Here is a 22,667-nt window from a genome sequence, read left to right as displayed (position 1 = left end):
ATGCTGTATTTTTATTAGTTTCGCAACTGAAACAAATTAAAGACAGCTTTTCAGGAATAAAATGTATCATTTGCACACATATATATGTTTCAAAACGGAACTAATGTAACAATATTTTAATCGTAAGTCATGCAGTGTATTTTATAAGTTTCTTCAATACCTTGAAACACACGTCGTAACACCATTTGTAGATTGACTCGTGTAATAACTAGGATAAATATCAAATAAAATCAAATACTCATTTAAAATATAATTACTTCCCCTCGTTAAAGTCTTCTAAGAGACATGAAATCAGCAAATCGATGGTTGTTTCCAAAAATGGACATTTACACTACAGATGTATGGGATGCAAGTTTGTTCAAGTGTATTTCCTTCAGATTGTGATTTCTGCATTTTTTTATTGCTTTTAATATATTTAAATTCGAGCTTTGAATATCACCTGTACCCGGGTTTTCATTCCTGTTGTCTTCTTATCAGCATCATATGTAAATTGACATGGAAAACAGACAAACACAACAAAGAACATAATGTAACTAAAATAATACATACAAAGTAACAAAAGTAAATGAGCAACTCGGACTCCACTAAAAACTGGGAGCATGGACCAGGTGCACCGGTAGGGTAAGCGTCCTCTGCTTTTCTAGAAACATCCGCCGAGTTGCTCATAAAAAGTCCAGGGTAGTCGAAAGAGGAAAGGTAAACTATGACTCGTTGAACAAATGAGTGTTCATGGTGCAGATTGATACACCCTAACAATCCACGAGTTCATGATGACGACCATAAAACTTCTATAGTGATGACCTCAATCTTGTAGCAACATAACCCTGTTCCAAATGCTAATTGTAAGAAGTCTAGCGCGATACAAAAAGTCTGCGTAGGTACGGCAATCTCTGGTATAACGTATGAGTTGTGATATGAAAACTCCATACGCAGGTGCTGAAGGGATGTTGCAACAGATGACAGGAAAGTTGACAATTCTGAATGAAAAGTCATCACGTTTGTCGTAAGTTTGGTCAATAGTGTTCCCTTACCATCGGTCTCTAAATGTTGATCAAGATATGAGTATGACTTCTCAGTGTCTGTAGTATCCTTGATCTCAAGTTCTTCGGAGAAGATGCAATGTATCAAATCCCCAAAACTAGGATACGTCATCTATATAGCGGATACTGAGGTTAAATGATCTACATTAACGATGTTCTTTCATTCTGATCAGATCAGCTATAAAGTCAGCCTCATAAGAGTCAAAGAATAGGGCAGCAAGTAGAGGAGCACAATTTGTTCCTATTGGAATGCCGACCGTTTGTTGAAAAACGCATCCACCACACTAGACACATTTGTTGTCGATAAAAAAATCCAGCATTTTGAAAACGTCTTCTTCTGTATATTTGGAAGATGATTTGGAATTATTTTTTACAAAGTATGAGGAATCTCTAGCAAGAACTATTTATTTGTATCTCGGTGTACCATCTTTTTTTGGAGAAAGAACGGCGTTCAATGTTTTTGAGTTGGGATTTTAATTGAGTATTGGGAATAGAAGTATACAGTGTTGAAAAATCATAGGTTGTAATGCTATTATATTCTGATAATAATCTTGAATGGAGTGTCTCCAAAAAATCTTTCGATTTTTTCAGGATCCACATTGAATTAATACCACTACGGGAGTAACAAGTGTTGTGGTAAGTCTGGAGACACTCTTTGACAGCTGTGAGTATAGAAGTTGTAAGTTTTGAAAGAGGTTTGTGGTACATTTTGCAGATCCAGCTATGTTACGTTGTTTGTTCGGATTCTTGTTGAGTTTAGGAATCCAGTACATAGACGGTAAATCACAATCATCGTCTTTGAAAGAGAGACCAAAAGAGAATAGCACAGATTTATGGTTTTGCACTATCTCTTCTTTGGAAAGTATAGTGGCAGTATATTTTATCACTGCTATCATTTTCTACGTCTACCTCTGATAATAAACATTGGATGGAATACGTTTTGCGGATATAAACAATGTTGTTTAAGGCTTTTTCTGCTGGTACGACAACATATTTGTCATGTATAGTAGACAATGTTTTTACTACAGCGGGGTCTTTGAAAATTGATGTAGCATTGATTCACATTGATCTACTAAAAACATTCATTCGTTTCAAAATTAAAGACCTCACGGCCTTCACCCATTCTGACAGAGAATCAATGTCTTCTTGTTCTCGTTTTATCCATTTTCCATGGCTTCCATAAGAACTTTAAAGTTATTATTCCAATTTATGGAGCTTGGTTCACTGTACTTCGGACCTTTTGAAATGATCTTACGTAGAGATTCGTTTACAATAATGCTTAAATCTCCCGTAATGACGTGACCGGAAGGACTATATTTGAATGGAGAATTTTTGCAAGAACAGTCAGATGGTTTAGCCTTGAAGTTCATTTATAGTATTGAATATCACAATGCCCTAAACAAAACTTAAAGCCCCTGAATAATACTTATATTATGTGTCTACATAACCAACCATGCTGGAGAAAATAGTGGTAAGTTATTAAGCACGTTCTAAAGAAATAGAAGCAGAAATGTCAAAACTAGAATATTTCTCTAAAACAGGAGTCTCTGTCGTTATGGTAAATAAATAATTATCAAAAACGTAAAACTGGAATTAATAAAGCATTCTGGGGTGCCACTGTTTAATTAAAAATTAAATGGTTTTTACAGTTTCGATATAGTGTTTCAAATAGGTGAGAATAATATGAATTCTAAATTACCATTTTGCTTTTTCCACTATATCCAAGAAGTGACGATTTAAACGCTTCGCTTTCGCAAGTTCTGCGAGTCTGTTTTTCTGGAAAAAAAGGATCAAACGATTTAATCTACATTAAAATATTCAATTTAGAAAAAAAAATAAATGTCTATGCATAATTTGATAGGATCTCAACTGTTTTTATTTTATGTATATGCGAAATGCTATTAAAATCATCGGTCATTGACCTGAAGCTTGACTAGCAACATCAAGTGTGGAATATTTTAAACCAACGAATAGACTTCGACTTTTGAGATACTTATGTAATAGCTGTGAAGTAAAGCTTTGAAGAAGTCAAAGAAAGTTCATAGGAGGAAAAGTACTTAGCAAAGGGCGAGTGTCCAGATAATCATCTTATTGACTCTACTAGTCACTAAGGCGTCAAAGTAAAGTCATGGGAGAAAACTCACCCAGCTGAAAAAGTTGTAAATGTAATCATCTTATTGGTCCCTCTAGTCAAAGTAAAGTCGCTCTTGTGTTATTTGGGGATTAGCCTTCATGGTAAATAGTTGTAATTCTAGATAACAGGCTCTGATTTCATTACCTACTACACGCGTGTTTCCAATATACATTTTATTATGCTTAATAGTCTTGCTAAAACTTGCTAAAAGTCTCTAATAATATTTAATAACCAAACGCATACATATCAACAACCAATATGCTCTTCATCTTTGTACCACAGATGGATAATGAATAAGTGAAAAAAGTAATTCGTTTTACTGGTATGAATTGTGTTAAGGTAATATTAAGCGATTAAAGAAAAGTTTAGCTTGATTTAAGAATGTCAGGATTATTTACTGAATTTAGCGGAAGGCAGATCATAAGGAAGTTCATACCCTAATAGTACTTTTCATGAAGAGTTTACTAAAATCTCTATTCTTTACAATTCCCAACATTTCCTTGGCAGACTCATGGGCAGACACTAACTCTGCACTTGTAATGATTCTATGGAGCCTCTGCAATTAGAAATTGAGTAATTAAAATAAATGGAATATATTTCGTACATCATCTAACGGAAATTATTTCAACATATGACAGTAACGTCAAACACGCAAAATTTGTAACCCGAATGCCCGTTGTGCACAAGTAAAATACGTCTGTATTCCAGTTACTTAATGTTCGCAATGTATATATAATGTGACGACTCTATTCGCTACGCTGCTCCATCGGATCAACGTGATACAGGGAAGTTATAAAAACGTATAGAAAGGTCTGAAAATTCCCAACGATGTTAGAACTGTCTAATTTGCGATGCAAATTTTTGGTCGTTCCCTCCGCGGGACTCGACCTCGTACCGCTCTGATATCTATGGCAACACCGCCTGCACAAAGTCCATATATATAGATTTCAAATCCGCAAATTTTTGTTACATGTAAGATTATTTACTTAGATCGAAATATTTCTGCTCTTTACCTTCAGTAAAAGAAAAAAAAACAAAAGTTCCGAATGAAAATGCTACAACTGGCACTTAATATGAGACTTACCACATAAAGTATTGAATTAGCAGGGAACTAGAAATATGGCGGGAAATCATGGTATTTCAGCTCTTCAATTGTGAGATAATAGGGAACATTTCAAAATATCCATAGAAACAAGATTGCGGATAAACAATACGTTCAGTGCAAAATTCTCGTAGGAAAAATAAATTTTGAATTTTTTCAATCTCGGAGGTAAGAACGAGAAATAAGTGTATGAGAATTGTAGTACAGAACGACATAAATAAAATGGCAAGTTTTTTATAGGAACTTTTGAGTAATAAAAAAAATAATCTAAAAACTGCAAACAGACTGAGGTGAATTCGAGTATAGAACTATTTGACTCGGCTGATTCAATATCTTGAAACACTAAATTTTCTGGAAAACTTCCCTTCAACATGAAAACAACCAAGTTATTAATACTGCTGCCGGACAATTTAATTTGAATTATGCTAAAATGTGTGCAGATTTTGTTTGAAGATCATTATTATATTCGTTTGCTCTGAAGATTTTATTTCTTCGAATGATATAATCGATTCATGTATCACAAATCGTGGGATGCGGATATCGATCATGTAATTCTAACCTAATGTAAATTGGTGTCTTCAGCAGCTGGAAGAAGCCATAAACTAACACGAAATGCCGATGATTTTGCTATAATTGTCCATTATTTACGAATTGCATAAACAATAGATCAAAATTACATATTCTCTGAAGGGAAAGCAATTTACAGACAAAGATACTTAGGAGCCTTGCTATCACATAAATATAATAGAATGATCGACATTCACGTCTATGAAATAATTCCCTCTCGCAGGTTTAACAAGCCGAGTTTTAGATCTTCATTTCAATGACCTCATCATGGAGAAATATTTTAATATCAAAATGGAAAACTCTAGGTGAAAAGAGTAGGTTCTAATTAATAAGTGCATAAAAACCCAGTAATAGTTGCATCAATATCGACATCTATTTCTGACCATGAGTGTCGACATGGGTTGAATAGTCAAATAATTAAATATATCTTTGAATACAACAAATATACTTCACCCCGTATTATTTGTTTTTGTTTTTGTTACTGTTTTATTTTTGTCATCGAAGAGAATCGGAAGGATGGAAATTATATTGTTTTTTTTTCTTCAAATATACATGTAACAAAGCGTAAAATTACATGTTATCATGATTCCATTTTTATTTTCAAACATTGCCTTCAATGCATTTGATAAAAACAATAATATTTCTCAACCAAGACATGAGGCCGGATATTTACTGTTACAGTAAAAAATGTCAACAGATGTTACTATCAGGAATATCGCGTCTATAGCATCGTTAGAGAGATAATGTACAAATTTAGTAATCTGACAAGGAAACGTTTGTGTATCTTTTTGATAAAGGTTAACAGAACCAATTATTAGTAAGGAAACCAATGGTGAATTATCGATAGTTAGCTGTCATTGCCAATGAAATGCCTGATACAAATATTGGCCACTGTCTTTGTTGAGTGACATAGTACCAGAAACATAGTCGGTTTCTTGTCATACCGATTGGTGGTTGATATACTTTTTATCGATGACTTGTCTTATTTTATCGGCCGTTGATGTCCTTTTATTTCTGTTTTAAGATCCTACTTTACTAATTTTGGTTGATTATTGGAAATATTCCCGCGTTAAACCATTAAGAGAAGTTTTTTTTCCTGATTATCTCAAATTTATTTTTGCCCTCTTACATCTTTCTTTTGAAATTAGGTTTCGTGATCAATACTATTATATAACAATGTAACGGATTTTCAACATTATAATTATTATTATTGAAATTGAAAATTGTTTTACCCACTTTCATCGAATATAAATTTTCGAGACACACTTCATAATGATTTTTTTTGTTAATGAAATTTAAGGCATGAATCGCGGACATTTCTATCTTAAAGGAATATATGTGTTATTAAACTTAAATTACCTTGTTTCCTTTATACCAGTAATATCCCCAGGAAATTTTATGTTACCCAATTGTGTTGTAATATACCGGAAATAATAAACCATAATTGAGCGGGGGTTTAGCACAAACCAAGTTTCAGCAACCATTTCCATCGGAAATTCTTGTACTAAGTCAGGACTATTGCGATGGTTTCCAATTTTCCAGCTTTTCCCTTTCACCTTGATATTGACGGTTAAAATGGGGAGTAGTTATTTTTTTTTTAATATTCCTTTTGACTATTTCCTGGAGTTTATCAGTTTGGCAATTTTGTTATTACCCTTTATACGCCATTCCTTATCAATAAAATACTAACCGGGCTAAAGAATAAAACATGTGGACTTTTCCAGCAGCTAGGAGCTTTTACGTTCCTTATATACGGCACCAACCATTTAAATATACCATGTTCTAGTACTAGTAAAATTATACTGAGGACTATACCACCAGACAACATGACAAAGAGACCAGCATGGTGCTCGGCCTTCAGCCTCGAATCTTCTTTAGAAATGCTCTGTTTGTAGCATTGCTTATCTTTGAAATGAATATCTATTAAATCATCAATATAGCCATCTTCGTGGTACTGTTTGATCTTCTCTGACAGAGGTATCTGAAATATTGCAAATTTATTTGTTTTGTTCCAATTTATGCATGAATCAAAACTAAGTTAATTCAGCTTGCAAAACACCAATAAATTATCATTATTTTTTGAAAATAATTTTGCAGTAATACCTGTAATCCATCGGATATATGCTCAAGCATGACAGGAACACAGTTACCAAAAATGTTCCCCTAGATGATTCATGATAAAGTTAAGGTTTTGAAAGCTTCTGGATAATGCTTGTTTCACGTCATTTACGCGAGTTATGTTTATCGAGCTATTGCGTGATGTATGCAACAATTTGTGGTATAATTTACAAAATTAGAAAGTTTCTCAATAGCTTTTTTTCTTTTTGAAAGTTTTATAATAAATTAAATACAAATTTCTCCTACTTTTTACTGACAATATATGTGAAACATAATACTTCTACATAATAATTCTACTCGGTATAAAAAGTAGAACATTATAAAAAAAAACACACACACACAGGAAGATTTATTAAAGGATTAAACAATCCATATTAAAAAATCTAAAGACAAAAATATATATCACCATAACATATTGACATGGGTCCAAATAAAATTGAACAACTCGATCGGCAAGAAAATAATAACCATAAAAATCTCCTTGAATGAACGTTTCTACAGTTCTATCATTCTCCTTGATGAAACGTTTCTACAGTTCTATCATTACCATTTTACAATATCTGGTATACTCTCACAAATAAGTAAAGCAATTGTGTCATGGAAAAGTGGACTATACTATCACAATTACGATTTAAAACATAACAGGTCATTTTGTCAAAGTTTTGTGAGATAAATAATAAGAATTATCTTCCCGAAAGAAAAAATATATTGGCATACCCCGCAATTAAGACGAAATGGTCTTTAAAACGAATATGTATTTAATGATGGAAAGTGCCTCTGTATTTAATTCAAGCGATACCATAGGAGAGTGAACATTTAATACATGTAACGTTGGTAGATACAGAAATACAAACTCAATAAAAAAACATAAACAAAATGTGTAAATTTTCAATACACAGAAAGACAACATTAATTCAATTTGAATATTTATTGAATGCGTTCAAGTCAATTAAAATTTGCAACGTGAATTCAAGAAAGGCAGAGAAAATATAATCAGAGATTCGAAGATTCCTATTAATTTAAAGATTGTCATTAATATAATTAGAAACTGGAAACTAACAGCAAAAAACAGAAGCCGAAGAATTACATATATATCTCGGTACAATTACCTTCAGAGGAGATCCTTTCGGTAATCCTATTCCATAACCGTCTTCCCCAAACGTACGAGACAATAACCTCAAGCGGCATTTAGGATCTAGTTTTACTCTTGCATAATCAAGAATGGGATTGTCTCCAAGGTAAGCATCTATCTCATCATTTCTTCAATTAAAAAAGAAATAATGATTTGTTTTCTTCGGTTGTTAATCATAACAGACACATGTACATAAACGCATTTATAAGATGACAAACGTGAGTCGCATAAATCTACTTTTTACCAATAGGAAAAAAAGTTGTTTTGAAGTCATTGTATTTTAAGAAGAAAAATAAGAAAAAAAAACTTAAGATAAATCAACGAAACACAACTTACAGCTTGGGTCATATTCTTACTGAACATTCAAAATGTACTTTAAATCATCAGAATTAGAGTAAACTTTTGGTAAAAAGGTGAAGGATAAGAATCACGCAGAATGTGATTCACGGTTGGAAAGCTTTCATATTTTTTATATTTGATATTTTGTTTAAAATGCTATAGTAAACAAAAAATAACATTTGGCTTTTCATATAACCTTTGTTGTTATTATGAGATGAATACTATATAGAATACACTGTAGAATTGAAATCAAGAAAGATAACTTTACACTAAAATACAAAGTAAACTGTTAGATTTTCAATGTGGATTATCTCTTAAGAGCAGAGAGATTGGAATGAATAATTATACACTTTATCATACAGACCTATAGAGAAACTAATTAACAAAAATAGAAAAGTGTATCCTTCCTTGGAATGTATCATATATTACAGAATTTAAATGATCCTTACAAAGACTGCTACTTAAATAATAATAAAAAAAAACAAATCAAAGCACTTGAAAGACAACAAATGGGATGCATAAAAAAGGACCACATCGTGAACTAATAATGAATCAGTTAATTAATTTCTTCAGTGAATTCAAGCACAAAATTGGGGTGATGCCGTTAGTTGTAGTACGAATGATTTTTTCGGTATATCATCAAGAACTTATAATGGTAATAGTTACATCATTGGTCAATATTTCAGAAATCTTAATATAAAATATCAAAGCACCATATTTTAACCTTCAAACGATAATCGAACATTACTTTTCATCTCTTAAACAAACGTCTATTCTTAAAACTTTCTAAGAAATAAAAAAGATATTGAAAAATATAATTGTCCGGATGAGGAAATCTGAATTGATTAGAAGGAATGATTGAATATGTGAAGCAGACCTTTGATTGGTTTATGTTAAGCGTTGAAACGGAAATCCATAACTTTTAAACAAATTTTATAAGCCGACCATATGGTTTGAGATCTGCTTGGTAAAAAATTATTACTTAACATCACGTACTTCTTATTTGATTCAGAAACCAAAAATGTCTGACGATTTATCCAATATTGGAAAAGAAATGGAATAGACGATATCGAATATTTTCAGCCTAATTTAAACCAGAGTGTTGACATTAACTAAAAGCTCAGCTGTCAGAAAAATTAACTTAATTTTCCCCTTCCAGTATACGCCAACTGTTTATTCATAGTATATTATATGCATAGAATTTCTTTCGAAAATTGTAGATTTGCCAATTGTACAAATTTTAAGAAAAATAAGGTAGCATAAATGAATGAATGAATGAATGAATGAAATACAAAAATACTTATCATATAAATATTGCAAAGTCACGTGTTTCAAAGATTAACATCTCAACAGCAGCATAAATTATAATGAACGAATGGTTTATTTTAAGGATGTAGACCTAAGGTAAGGGACATAACTCTTTCAAATCATTTGAATGTTTGTGTTCAGCATTTTACATCAATCTAATGTAAGTATCAAAGTAACTTGGATTGATTTCATTCTGTTTCAAATGAAAGCTTGATCGGCTTTGATGAAATTGAATATGATACAAACACATCCCTGATTTCAAGATTAATGTCCCTTACACTAGGTCTACCTCCTTAAAGTGCATCCTTTAGTACAATTGTGATAATGTATGAAGTTGAATTTACAGCTATCTCACACTGACATGTTAAATAACTAAATAATCTATTAGTGTTTAAATAAGTCAACGTGCTACTTACATAATGAGTTTGATGCATGACAAAAAATGAAAAGTTCAAGCCTGCATTCATTGAACTGAAATTTTTATCTCTAAACGGAAAGTTAATTTATTTTGTTATAATTTGTAAAGTTAGGAATATCCTTTTTCATGACTTGTATAGTTCAAGGACAAGACTAATATATAGTTCAAGGACAAGACTAATGTATAATTTTAAGAAAGAATTTAATTAAAATATATATTTTCAAAATGTACTCCCATTTATTTCCGTAAATTGGTCAAAACATGCAATTTCCAATTGTATAAAAATGACTTTTTTGAAAGGTAATTTGTAACATTCGTGATTCAACTATTTTGACAATACAGAATCAATACACAAATGACTAGTGAATAAATCTTACATTAGCATTTTAATTCCTTCATCGGAACTTGGCACCAGATGACGTTGACTTGCTAGAAACAGTCTGGAGTTTAATTTAGACAAAGTGGAGTCCACTGCACTTCCACCAAGCACACCGACACGAATATTCAAAAGCTAAAAAAGAGATTGATTATACCATAAGCGATATTTGCTCATAAAACATTCAGGTTTATTTTTTGTTGATTTTGAATGGTTTTATGACCACTGGAGAGCAAAGCAATTCTGAGTAATGATTGCCGAGTAGCACTGGACTGTAAATAGATTTCATATAATTCGGTTAAAAGACTGTACGAGATTATTCACAGAGGAATAGAGAATGGAATATTACGAAAGCAAAAGGGTCAAGAACAGGATTGTTATTTATCAATCCGAGAGATCTGTGCAGTTTTATATTGCAACCCAAACGACTGTGAATTGATAAATGAATTGATCTGACAAAATCTGCAAGGATAGAAAACCATCTAATAACTCCACATTCTATTTAAAATGAACAAAGGATATTGACAGTGATTAGACCTGTATCAGAAACATCATGACGTAGAGAAAACTCGACAAATTTTAATAAACTCATTCAAAAGTCAAACACTATGACTTGTAAAATACAAAGAAAAAATGGCAAAATTAAGTGCGGGCAAAAGCTTTTTTGCCTAACGGCAGCTACGCGCCTGATTAACGCATTAAAATCAGTTATTTGTTGTTAATATTCAGCATTTGACTTGTGAGAGCACAATAGATTAACTCATCGGTTAACTCTTGGCATGAAACTAGCTATTAACGCGGTCAGATTTAATTTGTACAGTTATTGGAGATAAGTGTCGTTTCACCTCTTAAGGCATGTGTCACTGACATAATAAGCAAAGAAAAAGCTACATAACTAGTAGGACCAAGAGATATAGTAAGCCAACAATAATTAGTTCTGATCGAATCCATAAAACCCTTACGAAAATCGAATTATTAGTTACAAATTGCTTTCAGAAAAGAATTCTTAAGTCATCTTCTGTGATTTAAATAGTAAATAAATCAGGCAGTCGTCAATGATTTCAGATTCGGCGCTTATATATTTAATTAAAAAGAAAAATATCAATTCAAATTTTAATGAGACAACAAATGCAGGAAATTGAAAAGAAAATGAAATAACTAATAATGAATTCTAACTTTTTATTGCAACAGAAGGGTAAAATCCTTTGTTCCCCTGAAATCACTAACCGAGTTCATGGTCAGGAGTACGGAACAAAACTTTCTGTAAGAGTAATTGTTTTTTTTTTTTTTATACAAACACATCAAATCTCCCAACAGCTTTAAAGTGATCTAATTTTTGTAGAAAAAAAAACACACTAAATCTCCCCATATTTTTTTTTTGGGGGGGGGGATAGACAAACTAAATCTCCTTAAACCTCTCATTTATTTAGGTGGGAGGCTAACACACCAATTCTCGCAATAGCTCTACAGTAACCCATTTTTTTTGGGGGGGAAACAAATGAATTATTCCTATAGTTCTAAAGTGATCCCATATTTAGGATGAAACAAACACACTAAATCTTATGGTTCTACAGTGATCCCGTTTTTTTTTAAATAGAAATTTAGAAACAAACACACTGAATATCCCAAAAGCTCTACAGTGATCCAAATTTTAAATGGGGAAACAAACACACGAATTATCCCTATATTACAATAGAGATCCCATTTTTGTGGGACACAACCACACTAAATCTCCTTATAACTCTACAGTGATCCCATTTTTTTATGGAAAATGAACACATTAAATCTCCCAACAGCTCTACAGTGATCCCATTTTCTTATTTGAAACAAAAACACGAATTCTCCCTATATCTCAATTGTGATCCCATTTTTGTGGGAAAAAAAACGCACTAAATCACACTAAATCTCCTTACAGGTTTACAGGGATTCCATTTTTACAAACGCAATAAATCTCTACAGTAGTCTACATTAAGAGTATAATTACCGTCGTATATGATAGCTATGCAAATTGATACGAAAACAAAAACTAATTTCCCTAGACATGTAAGTAAGCTTAATATGTTTTGGTAGATTGTTAAATATCAAATTATTCACAGACATGCAAAATTATCAGAAACAGTGCCTTAAGGTACTTGAATTTATGTTTTTTTTTCTTTGAATATCGGTCTCGACAAAATGATATTTCCCGCTTTGTTTTTTTCTGAAGCAACACCCTGTAATCCCAGAGTAACGGAAGGCGTTTGAGGCGATTAATTATATCCTACGATTGTACTGAACGTGACTTTTTCCATTAGTGGAAATGCGTTTTAACAGTATATTATATAATATCTAACTGCGGTGATTTATGGGCAATCACTTGCACAAATATGAAAAATTGACATTTTGTTAATGGATAATAATTGTATCTCTTGAGATTTTTGTTGTTATTCAGAAATTACAGATCGTATGCTATACCTCATGTTAAAAGTTCCTGATAAATTTCTTATAAAGTCGATTGCATCACTGCACAGGAAGATTTTAGACAATCAAATTTTAAAATTGTGGTTGCATTGTGAAACTTGTAATTGTAACGAACTACCATGAAATATTTATAACACTTTCTTGTGGTGTTTTCTTTGAAGAAAGTTGTTTAAGAATTACTTACTCCGTATAATTTATGTACTCAATTAAGTTGAAATTTATCTTGTAAATGAACAAAGTTCGTCTCTGGGTATTTAGAGAGAAAGGATAACATCCTGAAAACATCATCGATAAATTTTCAGTTGACTTGACATAGTTAAGCCTAGATGCGAAAATGCAATTAAAAAAAATAATAAAAAAATATAGAACGAAGTTTGTTACAACAGATTACAGTAATTTACGCCTAGAGATAACTGTAGTTGTCTTTTCTAGATGTTGTATAACGGTGGGATAAACAGGCAATAAATCTCTGTCACGAATAACGCACAATAGAAAATTCACTGCTAAAAAGTTAATATTCATTCGCTATTTCCCATTACAATGGCAGACGCATTTATTAGTCGATCGAGAGTGCAGATATAAAGCAGACTTCAAACCGCCACAATAACATTTCTATTGGTCAATAAACTTCAATATTGCTCCATGAAATTAAATGTTGACCTACTTTTATAGAGAATGAAACGAAGGATATTCGAGACGTAGGAAACCCTTAGATGAATAAACCTTTTCTTTCTGTATTTTTTTGTTAGAATACTAGAAGTTTATTCTGAGTATGATACTTTTTCAAGGTCTATTAACAAGGGTCATATCTAGATAAAACCCTTTGACAAACATGTACTTTTATGTTGCATGTATCATGAGTGAATTAATTTTAAAAACAGCTTTCAAAAAGATTTTGATTCTATTTTTAATCTTTAAATTTTAATCTTGAACTTAGCACATTTCTAAAAAAATTTAATCCTCCCAAGATCATTTGACAATATTTTGCCTGCGTAGTCAGTGGTTTTTCTCCTCTCGCCGAGTGCTACTGAACCCAGGCAAATGCCGTTATGCCGAAAATTTTCTTTTTATCACGTATAATTTGTATTTTAAGTGTATTAAGTAGCAGTCTTCAGAAAATCAGACAGGAGATGATTCATGTATGTCAAAAACCAACACAATTTACTTTATTTTATTTCTTGTTCAGAAACAGTTATAGACCACATAACTTATCTTAGTTTTTCATTTAGATGTTGCGCTTTCGAGATTAAATTTATATAGATTGTAACATGAAATTATCACATTGCAAGAGTTATCGTTCTTTATTTGATTTGATTTGTTTGATTTTAGGGGGCGTTTAAAGTGTAGTTTTCTCAAAAGTACAGATCTAAGTACAGAAAAGACTGTTGTCCCATAAAAATATACTGACTTAACGCGCGCTGTTCGTACTTGTTTCAAAATAGCTGCGTAATCGACCGGTAAAAATGCGATAAAACTAATTAACCTGTAGTAATTTATCGAATTATGAATTATTTTTTATATCACAAAAAAAAAAATTATTATTTTTGAAAAAACTGGCAAATATCCAGGTTTTTTAATGTTGTTTTATTTTGAAGTCATGGTGACCTCATTCCCCAACAATTGTTCAGAAATACCAAGAACAAAACTGTCCCACAGAACACAACAGAACTAGTACACCAATTCAAACAAAGAGAAGGAGTATCATATATGGACAGGGGTACATTCTTTTTACATTTAAGTAATATTATTTTACTCAAAATCATAAATTTCAACATATTTTTAGAGAAAAACAGAGTATTACGAAATACGGCAACTTTTATTGAGTCTTACAAAATGTCACACATGCTCTTTTTCGCATTACGGCAATTTATGCAAAGTTCACGTGTTATTTTTATATTATTGCTACATTCCGTTTTCCAACAACAACTGTTATTTTTCTCAGCTTTTCATTAAGTCCTAGACTTTTAATTTCTGATTTTTATTACTCTTACAACAGCATATTTCACCAATCTTACAAACTGTCACAACGCCATAAAAATCACGTTTTCAGTAACGGTAAAAGCGACGTTACATAGGTATGGTTGGCGAATTTTTCGTACGAGTTTACACTTAACAGCTACAATTCGCATTATTAAGTTAGAATTTTATTCAAAACAACAATTAAAATGCGATATTGTCGTATTTTTTAAAGAAAAAAATCACCAGTGCGGTTTCGAAAATGTCATTCTTATTGTAAAAGACACACATCTAGATTAACCATTAAATTAAATATACATGTATGTTGCTGAAAGTTTTTTTTTATTAAAAAAACATATTCGCATCTAGGCCTATAAAAACCTTTTGTTTTATTTTTTACCATCACAGTTTTCCTAGAGATAACGTTAATACACGCGTTCGGTGAAAAAAAAAACCATTATGAGAAAGAAAGGATATGGGAAAATGTTATATTAAATACACAGCACATCAACCATTGCAGCAACATTTTTTTTGTGTTTATTCCCCATGAAAACTTTCAACAGGAGAGAGTCAAACAAAAATATTACTGAATGAGGCACCGACACAAATATTTTAAATATGTCTTTAGATAAAGAAGGTACATGGGAATATGTTACAAACACCAAACGCACTTAAAATAAAATAACGTTTAATGAATATTTATTTCAAGAGGATTACTAATAATAGTATTGCTCTCTTGTTTATTTCTTTATGAAAGCAATTTTGTAATTTATAATACATTGTGAACATCAGACTGAGTTCTTCAAAGCTGTTCTAGATTGCATGGTGCGGTTGATCATTAGTCACAGAAAGTTGTGATTTTTTCGTGGTTATTTATCTGACAACTTGTTATCAAAGAAAAATAGCGTCCACATTTCCTCTGATTATCCCCAAAAACGTCGTAACGTTGTGTTACCACTGTAGGTAAGAACAGCGCGCGTAACGTCACTATATGTAGACCAAAAAAGCATTGTTTATTCCGTTGGGTTTTTTTACACCATGATTAACCTTACCACAGACAGTGAATTTTATATGGACTTTAATTCCATTTTACCATTTTATTTGTGGCTACTTTTTTCTTTTTTAATTATATTTTAATATCTGGTATGATATTTTTATTCATTTTTTTTTGTCATTAGTTGTAAATAATAACACACCTCTTTGTATAAAGTCTTAAAATCCTTTTGAAGCATTTACTGGTTGATACTGCCTGTATCATATACTTTTCAAATTGTCCATTTTTTGATATTGTCGGGAAGTTTTCAGACCGTATCTAACACGCAATTCGATATAACAGCATAAAGAATAAAATGGTAACATTCCGGGACGCATTTCTCTTTTTTGTATTTCTACCCCTGTCTTGTACTACCCTATATTATGTACTAAGTTACAATCCTAGATTAAACCTACGGGGAATCATCCGGTATTAAGTGTCAGTCTCTGTAAGAATCAGGCAGTGGGTGAAATATGGTATAAAAAAAACCCCTACCGGTTTGAAATTTACACAATCGGAATCAAGAGGAAAAAAGATTTTCCATATCAATTTGGGTTAATTGAGTTAATATTACTGAAATTACTGAAAATGAAATTTCAAATCAGGGAACTCTGTTAATAACCTCATATTTCTTACATTCTATTGAAATATTTCTGAGCAAATCAAGTGATGTAAAGATCAAATGATGGCCTTTTCAAATAGAGAAAGTATCCTTGAGTGAAATCATACTGTCATTTCGGTGAGTTTCTGGCGTGCATGTATCTGATATTTTTCATCTGCCCGATTCTTAGAAAAACTAACACTTAAGCAATCCAGTAGTTAATAGCTGATAAACCGTTTTTAAAATCTTAGATTGACCATTGTCATGTTTTCATGCATCGTCCATTAAATTACTCACAAGTGTTACACCAACACGGAAGTCTTCATCGAAATTCTTTCATAAGTTCTTTTGAAGACAGACACTTACATATTTTGGTATAACGGCAATGCTATCACATGGTCAAGTAGGCTTTATACTTACTCTTTTGTCGTATAGGTCGTTGTAGTTTACGCCTGCGTGCTTCCCTGCAATGTAAGCTGCTAGGTTTGCTGTATAAGCCGCCATTATGAAAATACAAGCACAGGCCCAGAAATTTTGTAACACTTTGCTCGGCCATGATTTGGGAGATTTTGTCTTTACAGTGTGCCCAAATAGTAATGAATACACCATTGTTAATCCTGATGCCAAACAGTAGTTTGATTTCCTCTTTCTTCCCCATGGGTTTAATCCAAATGGACTGTTCCATTCAAAAATTGATGAGCAAATTCCACTTATGGTTGCCGTTATGAAGATAGAATACCAAACGTATGTATGGAATGGTTCTAGAAATGCATGTAAAATACTATACCGAATATCACGATATAGAACAGAAAAACCCGAAAAGAAGTATGGATATGTAAAATCTATAACACGAAGACGTGTGGTAGTAATACTGAAAGCACCAATGGCCATATGCGCAGTTCCTTCCATTAAATCATAGACCATACCTGTCCACGACCCGTTTATCTTCTTACCATACTCCGTATCTTGTACAACATACATGGTGTACTCAAAATTTAAATCGGCGGCTAATTGATTTAGCAGATCCACAGTCAATCCCCTACAGCAGCTGATATTGTAAGGGTTACTTGAATTATATTCACCATTTTCATAATCCCTGAGAGCTTCAATTGTTCCTACTTTATCTTTTGTAGCCAACTCTAAGCAGGGAGTAAACCTTAAACACTTCCCTGTTTCTGAGTCTAACCCGTAGTCAGTATCCTTGATAACAAATGGTTTAACAGGGTTTGTAACTATACGGTAATGCTTTTTCCCTCCTCTTATATGCGATTGGATTGATTCGTACGGCCAAAGAATTCCAAATGGGCACACATCTTCGTTTCGAACATAACCGATTTTTTGCCAGGCACTTTTTCGCCCCTTCCGAACAAGATGTTGGATGTCTATATAACTTCTAATAAGGATTCCGTCCTTATCAAATTGGATTTTGCCTGATATACCCTGCATGGATACGTCAAGAATTTTTCTGGAATAGACAACAAATGTTTTGACACAAAAATGGACAGTTTCACCAACATAACTTTTTTGATAATTTTATTTTGTATAATAACCTTTGGCATTTCATTTAAGATACATTTAATTTTTAAAACATTTTCGAATCAATATCTAAAACCCGCCTGAATGGTGTATAAAGCTACAGAGTGGAAATTAATTTGCTGTCTTTTTTTATCCATGCATGGAACGAACAGGTATTTGCCATAAATAGCATGGTATTTAGTGAATATTTATCTTATTATTCAACAGGGAAATCATACACAGCATGTTAGAAGGCAATTTATTCTAAACCGCGCTACTAACGGGGATAGGAACGTGATCACATTCAATGGTGTTTCTATATCGGAACATTTTAACTTAAAAAATGCATCATCATTTGGTTTCATAATATAATACTGCAAATTCTGTACAAAATGTTTATTACGATAAAGAAAACAATGAATATAAATCTTAAGAAAGTAACAAATTCCTCCTTCATCTAATTTGTGATTTGATTCCATATGATTGATTGAGTCTTACGTAACTCTTTTCGAGAATACAGGCAACACTTATAATGATCTAAAAATATTCAGATTTCGTCTGATTAGCGAAATCTGATCTGCTGAGTATTTTTGTTACTGGAGTTCTTAGCAGATTGAGGGGTTTTCTAATTATTGTTTTTTTATGTTACGGCGGAAATTTAGATAGATACAAGAACTATCTCTCTAAAATTTCGCCTTTTATTGGAAAACTGGTAAAGAATTTTGTGGCAAAAACAAACAACTTTAATGGACAAACGTTGCTCTGCTTCAAATTATTTTTGTTTTGTTTTGTGTTGTATTGTGTTGTTTTTTGTTGTGTTTTATTGTTTTGGTATGCGTTGTAATGTGTTGTGTCATGTTGTTTTGTGTTGCTTTGTGTTGTATTGTGTTGTATTGTGTTGTGTCGTGTTGCTTTGTGTTACTTTGTGTTGTTTTGTGTTGTTTTATGTTGCTTTGGGTTTTATTGTTTTGGTATGCGTTGTAATAAGTTGTGTCATGTTGTTTTGTGTTGCTTTGTGTTGTATTTTGTTGTGTCGTGTTGTTTGTGTTGTATTTTGTTGTTTTTTTTGTGTTGTATTGTATTGTCTTATGTTGCTTTGTGTTTTATTGTTTTGGTACGCGTTGTAATGTGTTGTGTCATGTTGTTTTGTGTTGTTTTATGTTGCTTTGTGTTTTATTGTTTTGGTATGCGTTGTAATGTGTTGTGTCATTTTGTTTTGTGTTGCTTTGTGTTGTATTGTGTTGTGTCATGTTGCTTTGTGTTGTTTTGTGTTGAGTCATGTTGTTTTGTGTTGCTGTTTGTTGTATTATGTTGTATCGTATTGTTTTGTGTTGCTTTGTGCTGTATTATGTTGTGCCGTGTTGCTTTGTGTTGTGTTGTATTTTCTTTTTTTCTGTTGTGTTGTGCATACCCTTGTGTTGTGTATACCGTCGTCTTCCACTCCACTATTTAACAAAGTCACGTAGATTTCACCTTTATTTATTCACTACATGATAACCTACCTGTAAATATATTCTCCTATGAACTGTTCGCTATCAATTATTTTCCAACAGTCATGTTTAAAAGAAAGAGAAAAACTTCTGACTCGAGCAGGTATTGCTGCAATAGCTTCAACTACAACACTCATACTATCTTTTAACATTTCCTCTAAATACGTTTGCTCCGTTACAGCCACCGCTAAAGCTCCAACAGGGTAATATTTCAAAAGAGATCTGTTCCGAGTGAACACTTTATCTGTCAAAAACCATGAAATACTTGAAGGAACGTATTGTGTACACTTGAATATCACTTTCGCCAAATGTGGCGTTGAATGCAACATAACAATTTTTCTTTCATTTTTTAAAATTTTTGCTATAAAACTGCATATATATGTCCTGGAAAATTTCGATGAAATAAAATAAACAGCTATATTCCATTTTTTATCACTTAAAAGAATTTTGAGCTCACTATAAAATCCGTCAGAAATCGATTCCTGTTCAACTAAAATCAAAAACTCAAACCAGAAATTTGCTGAGAAAAAAGTATATACTCCTTTGACAATCTGAGACACTATTGGTTCCATCCTCAGATGTAAGGGGTCATTGCTAATCTGAAAATATAAAATTCAGTTCTGTGAGCTAGTCTTTCTGTGTTGTTATAGCTTTTTGTCATTTCTAGTCATTTGTTTTTGTTTTTTGTTTTATTTTTGTTTGTTTGTTTGTTTGTTTGTTTGTTGAAGTTGTTGTTGTTGTTTTTTTTTTGCTAAATTATTGAAATTGATACTACATGTGACACTATCTACAATATTTACCCGCCCAAAATTCACAGTTACGAACCTCATTAGTTTTTCATTTGGATGTTGCACCTTCGAGATAAAAAAATATATAGATTGTGTATGGAATTGGCACTTTGCTTTAGTTAATTCATGTGGAAGTTGAATGTTATTGATTTCTCAAAATACATTACATGCAAAGCACATCTAGTCCAAAAAAACCCCCAAAAAATCGTTTCTTCGTTGAGTTTTTCTACACCTCGTTTCACCTCTACAATACTCAAGTGTCTAAATCGTATATGGATTGGTAATTAAAAAATTAATTTAAATCAGTTTTTCAATTTGTTATTATCCATATTTTATTACAAATGTAATATTTGATGTTGAAATGAATTATTTAAAGGTACATTTAAAGATTTTTTTAGTGGCTGGGCTAAGTTTTATGTAGTGAGAAACACTTTTAACGGTTCATAGTTGCATTTTGGATTACGCCTATAAACAATTGTTTCCGTATTTTCTTTTTAAACAACCCAAAAGTTTATTCAATTATTTAAGAATTGGCTATGATAAAAATTTTGTCTATTGAAAAATAACATAAATTTTCCATGTGCATATTGTTTATTGCGCGAAGTCATTATAATTGCTAAGAATTATGTTGTCGCAGTTGTAAATTTTGACATTGTAAATGTCAATGGACATTAGGTAAGTGTAATGTATCACAACGTATTGACACCAATACTGGGGAGTATCCTAAATAATTTTCGTAAATCACAACAATATCAAAGATGAATATATTTTCCAGTCTAGGCAGAATTCCTCATGCAAAGCAATCCTGCTAAGTAGAAATAGGGTATGCAAGTCTCGTCACCTGACTCCGTTGTTTCACTAGATTGGGTCTTAATTTACCTTTAAAATGCATGGAGATTGACCATTAACAGAGCGTTGAGTTCAGTACTACGAGCAAAACATCCTTTTGTGTAAAAAGGCCGATTAAAAATTACAAATATCCAGTTTTACATCATAAAAATGTTAAGAAAAGCAAAAAATTGAAGATATTGCATTATAATGCAGTGTTAGGAGATCCAGGTAGGAAACAATAAGATGGAGATCGGTCTTCGGATTTCAAAACATTGTTCATCGAAAATACCGGAAAGGAAAATGAAACTAGAACGAGACTTACAAACCCTATTCCTGCTAAGTACAAATGAACTATTTTAATTGTCTATACATTTTCCCGAAGAAGAAAACTTAAAATAGATATTAAGTGGTATAATTGAAAGCCGGGATCCACAGTAGATAATTAATCGTTTATTCTTTGTTTAAGATTCCAGTATCAAATAATACTATTGTTTAGCATGCTCCTAGACTGTGATTTACTTATACTCAAGTCCACATCATTTATCAAAAGAAAAAGAAATCTGCTGTTCCTCGCGTTATAACGACAAACAAGAACAATAAAATACATGTATGAATATTGCACAGTCAGTGGAAAAAAATCGTGTCGATGGTAGTTCATATTTACTTCTCGTAGATATATTTTAATGAGGTAATGCTCAAAAAGAAATGAAAGTAACTATCATAGTATATATGAAACGAATTAGGGGTAATAATATGTTACAAATGCATTAAAACTGAAGCAAATTGTCCACAATGATTTAAAGACGTAGAAGTGCACACGCACACACACACACTGTATTATTATCATGCTTATATTGAAAACTAGACATGCTATGCTTACAAAGAGAACATCCTCCTTTTAAAAAAATAGACTAAATGTTAACTGTAAACCCCTTGCGTTCAATTACCTCCCTTTAAAATCCATTTTCTACTTTGCATATTTTGCACATCTACATACAATGCTCAACAGTCCAATAAAAAATCATCAAAACTCTAATAGTGGTTTAAGAAGAGTTGCGCTTACAAGAAATGTACATAAATACAGAGTGATTCTGAAAGATATCAGTTAACTTTCACCTGAAAAATTATTGATTTATTATAAAATAACAATTTACTTTTTGTAACAAATTGACCAAAATGGGTGTAAAAATAATGTTAATAATGTAAACTTGTTCAATGTCACGAGTGAAGGTTAACGACACTTATTTAAGCGCCTGAATATGAAGACTGAATTCGGGGTTTGCTTTATGTTTAAAATAAGAGTAAGCCATAAACCTTCATTTATAAATGTTAAGGAACAAATCGACTATAACATTAACAGTTTGACAAATACCCACACTATGAAAAGCATTTCAATGCTCCTTGTGTGGGAAGTTTTTCAAAGGTTGAAACTCTCACAACAAAAATAATTCAAACAATT

At 32.0% G+C, this 22,667-nt stretch overlaps 1 protein-coding gene across 1 annotated transcript in view; it reads right to left on the bottom strand.

Moving 5' to 3' along the window:
- Positions 1 to 22,667, bottom strand: part of LOC148628905 (glutamate receptor ionotropic, NMDA 3A-like) — a 52,633-nt gene that overhangs the window by 4,286 nt on the left and 25,680 nt on the right. Inside the window, exons 2-8 of the mRNA XM_088540497.1 lie at positions 19,602 to 20,188; positions 17,005 to 18,049; positions 10,536 to 10,669; positions 8,071 to 8,221; positions 6,534 to 6,824; positions 3,611 to 3,730; positions 2,740 to 2,816 (exon numbers count right to left, since the gene is read on the bottom strand). Coding sequence (XP_088396623.1) covers positions 2,740 to 2,816; positions 3,611 to 3,730; positions 6,534 to 6,824; positions 8,071 to 8,221; positions 10,536 to 10,669; positions 17,005 to 18,049; positions 19,602 to 20,188 — 2,405 coding nt within the window. The remainder of the gene's footprint in view (positions 1 to 2,739; positions 2,817 to 3,610; positions 3,731 to 6,533; positions 6,825 to 8,070; positions 8,222 to 10,535; positions 10,670 to 17,004; positions 18,050 to 19,601; positions 20,189 to 22,667) is intronic.

Source organism: Perna viridis, chromosome 1, assembly GCF_037379345.1.
Source record: "Perna viridis isolate PV_CMFRI_1.1 ecotype Kerala chromosome 1, ASM3737934v1, whole genome shotgun sequence".
Taxonomy (NCBI): domain Eukaryota; kingdom Metazoa; phylum Mollusca; class Bivalvia; order Mytilida; family Mytilidae; genus Perna; species Perna viridis.
This window is presented reverse-complemented; position numbering and strand designations above follow the sequence as displayed.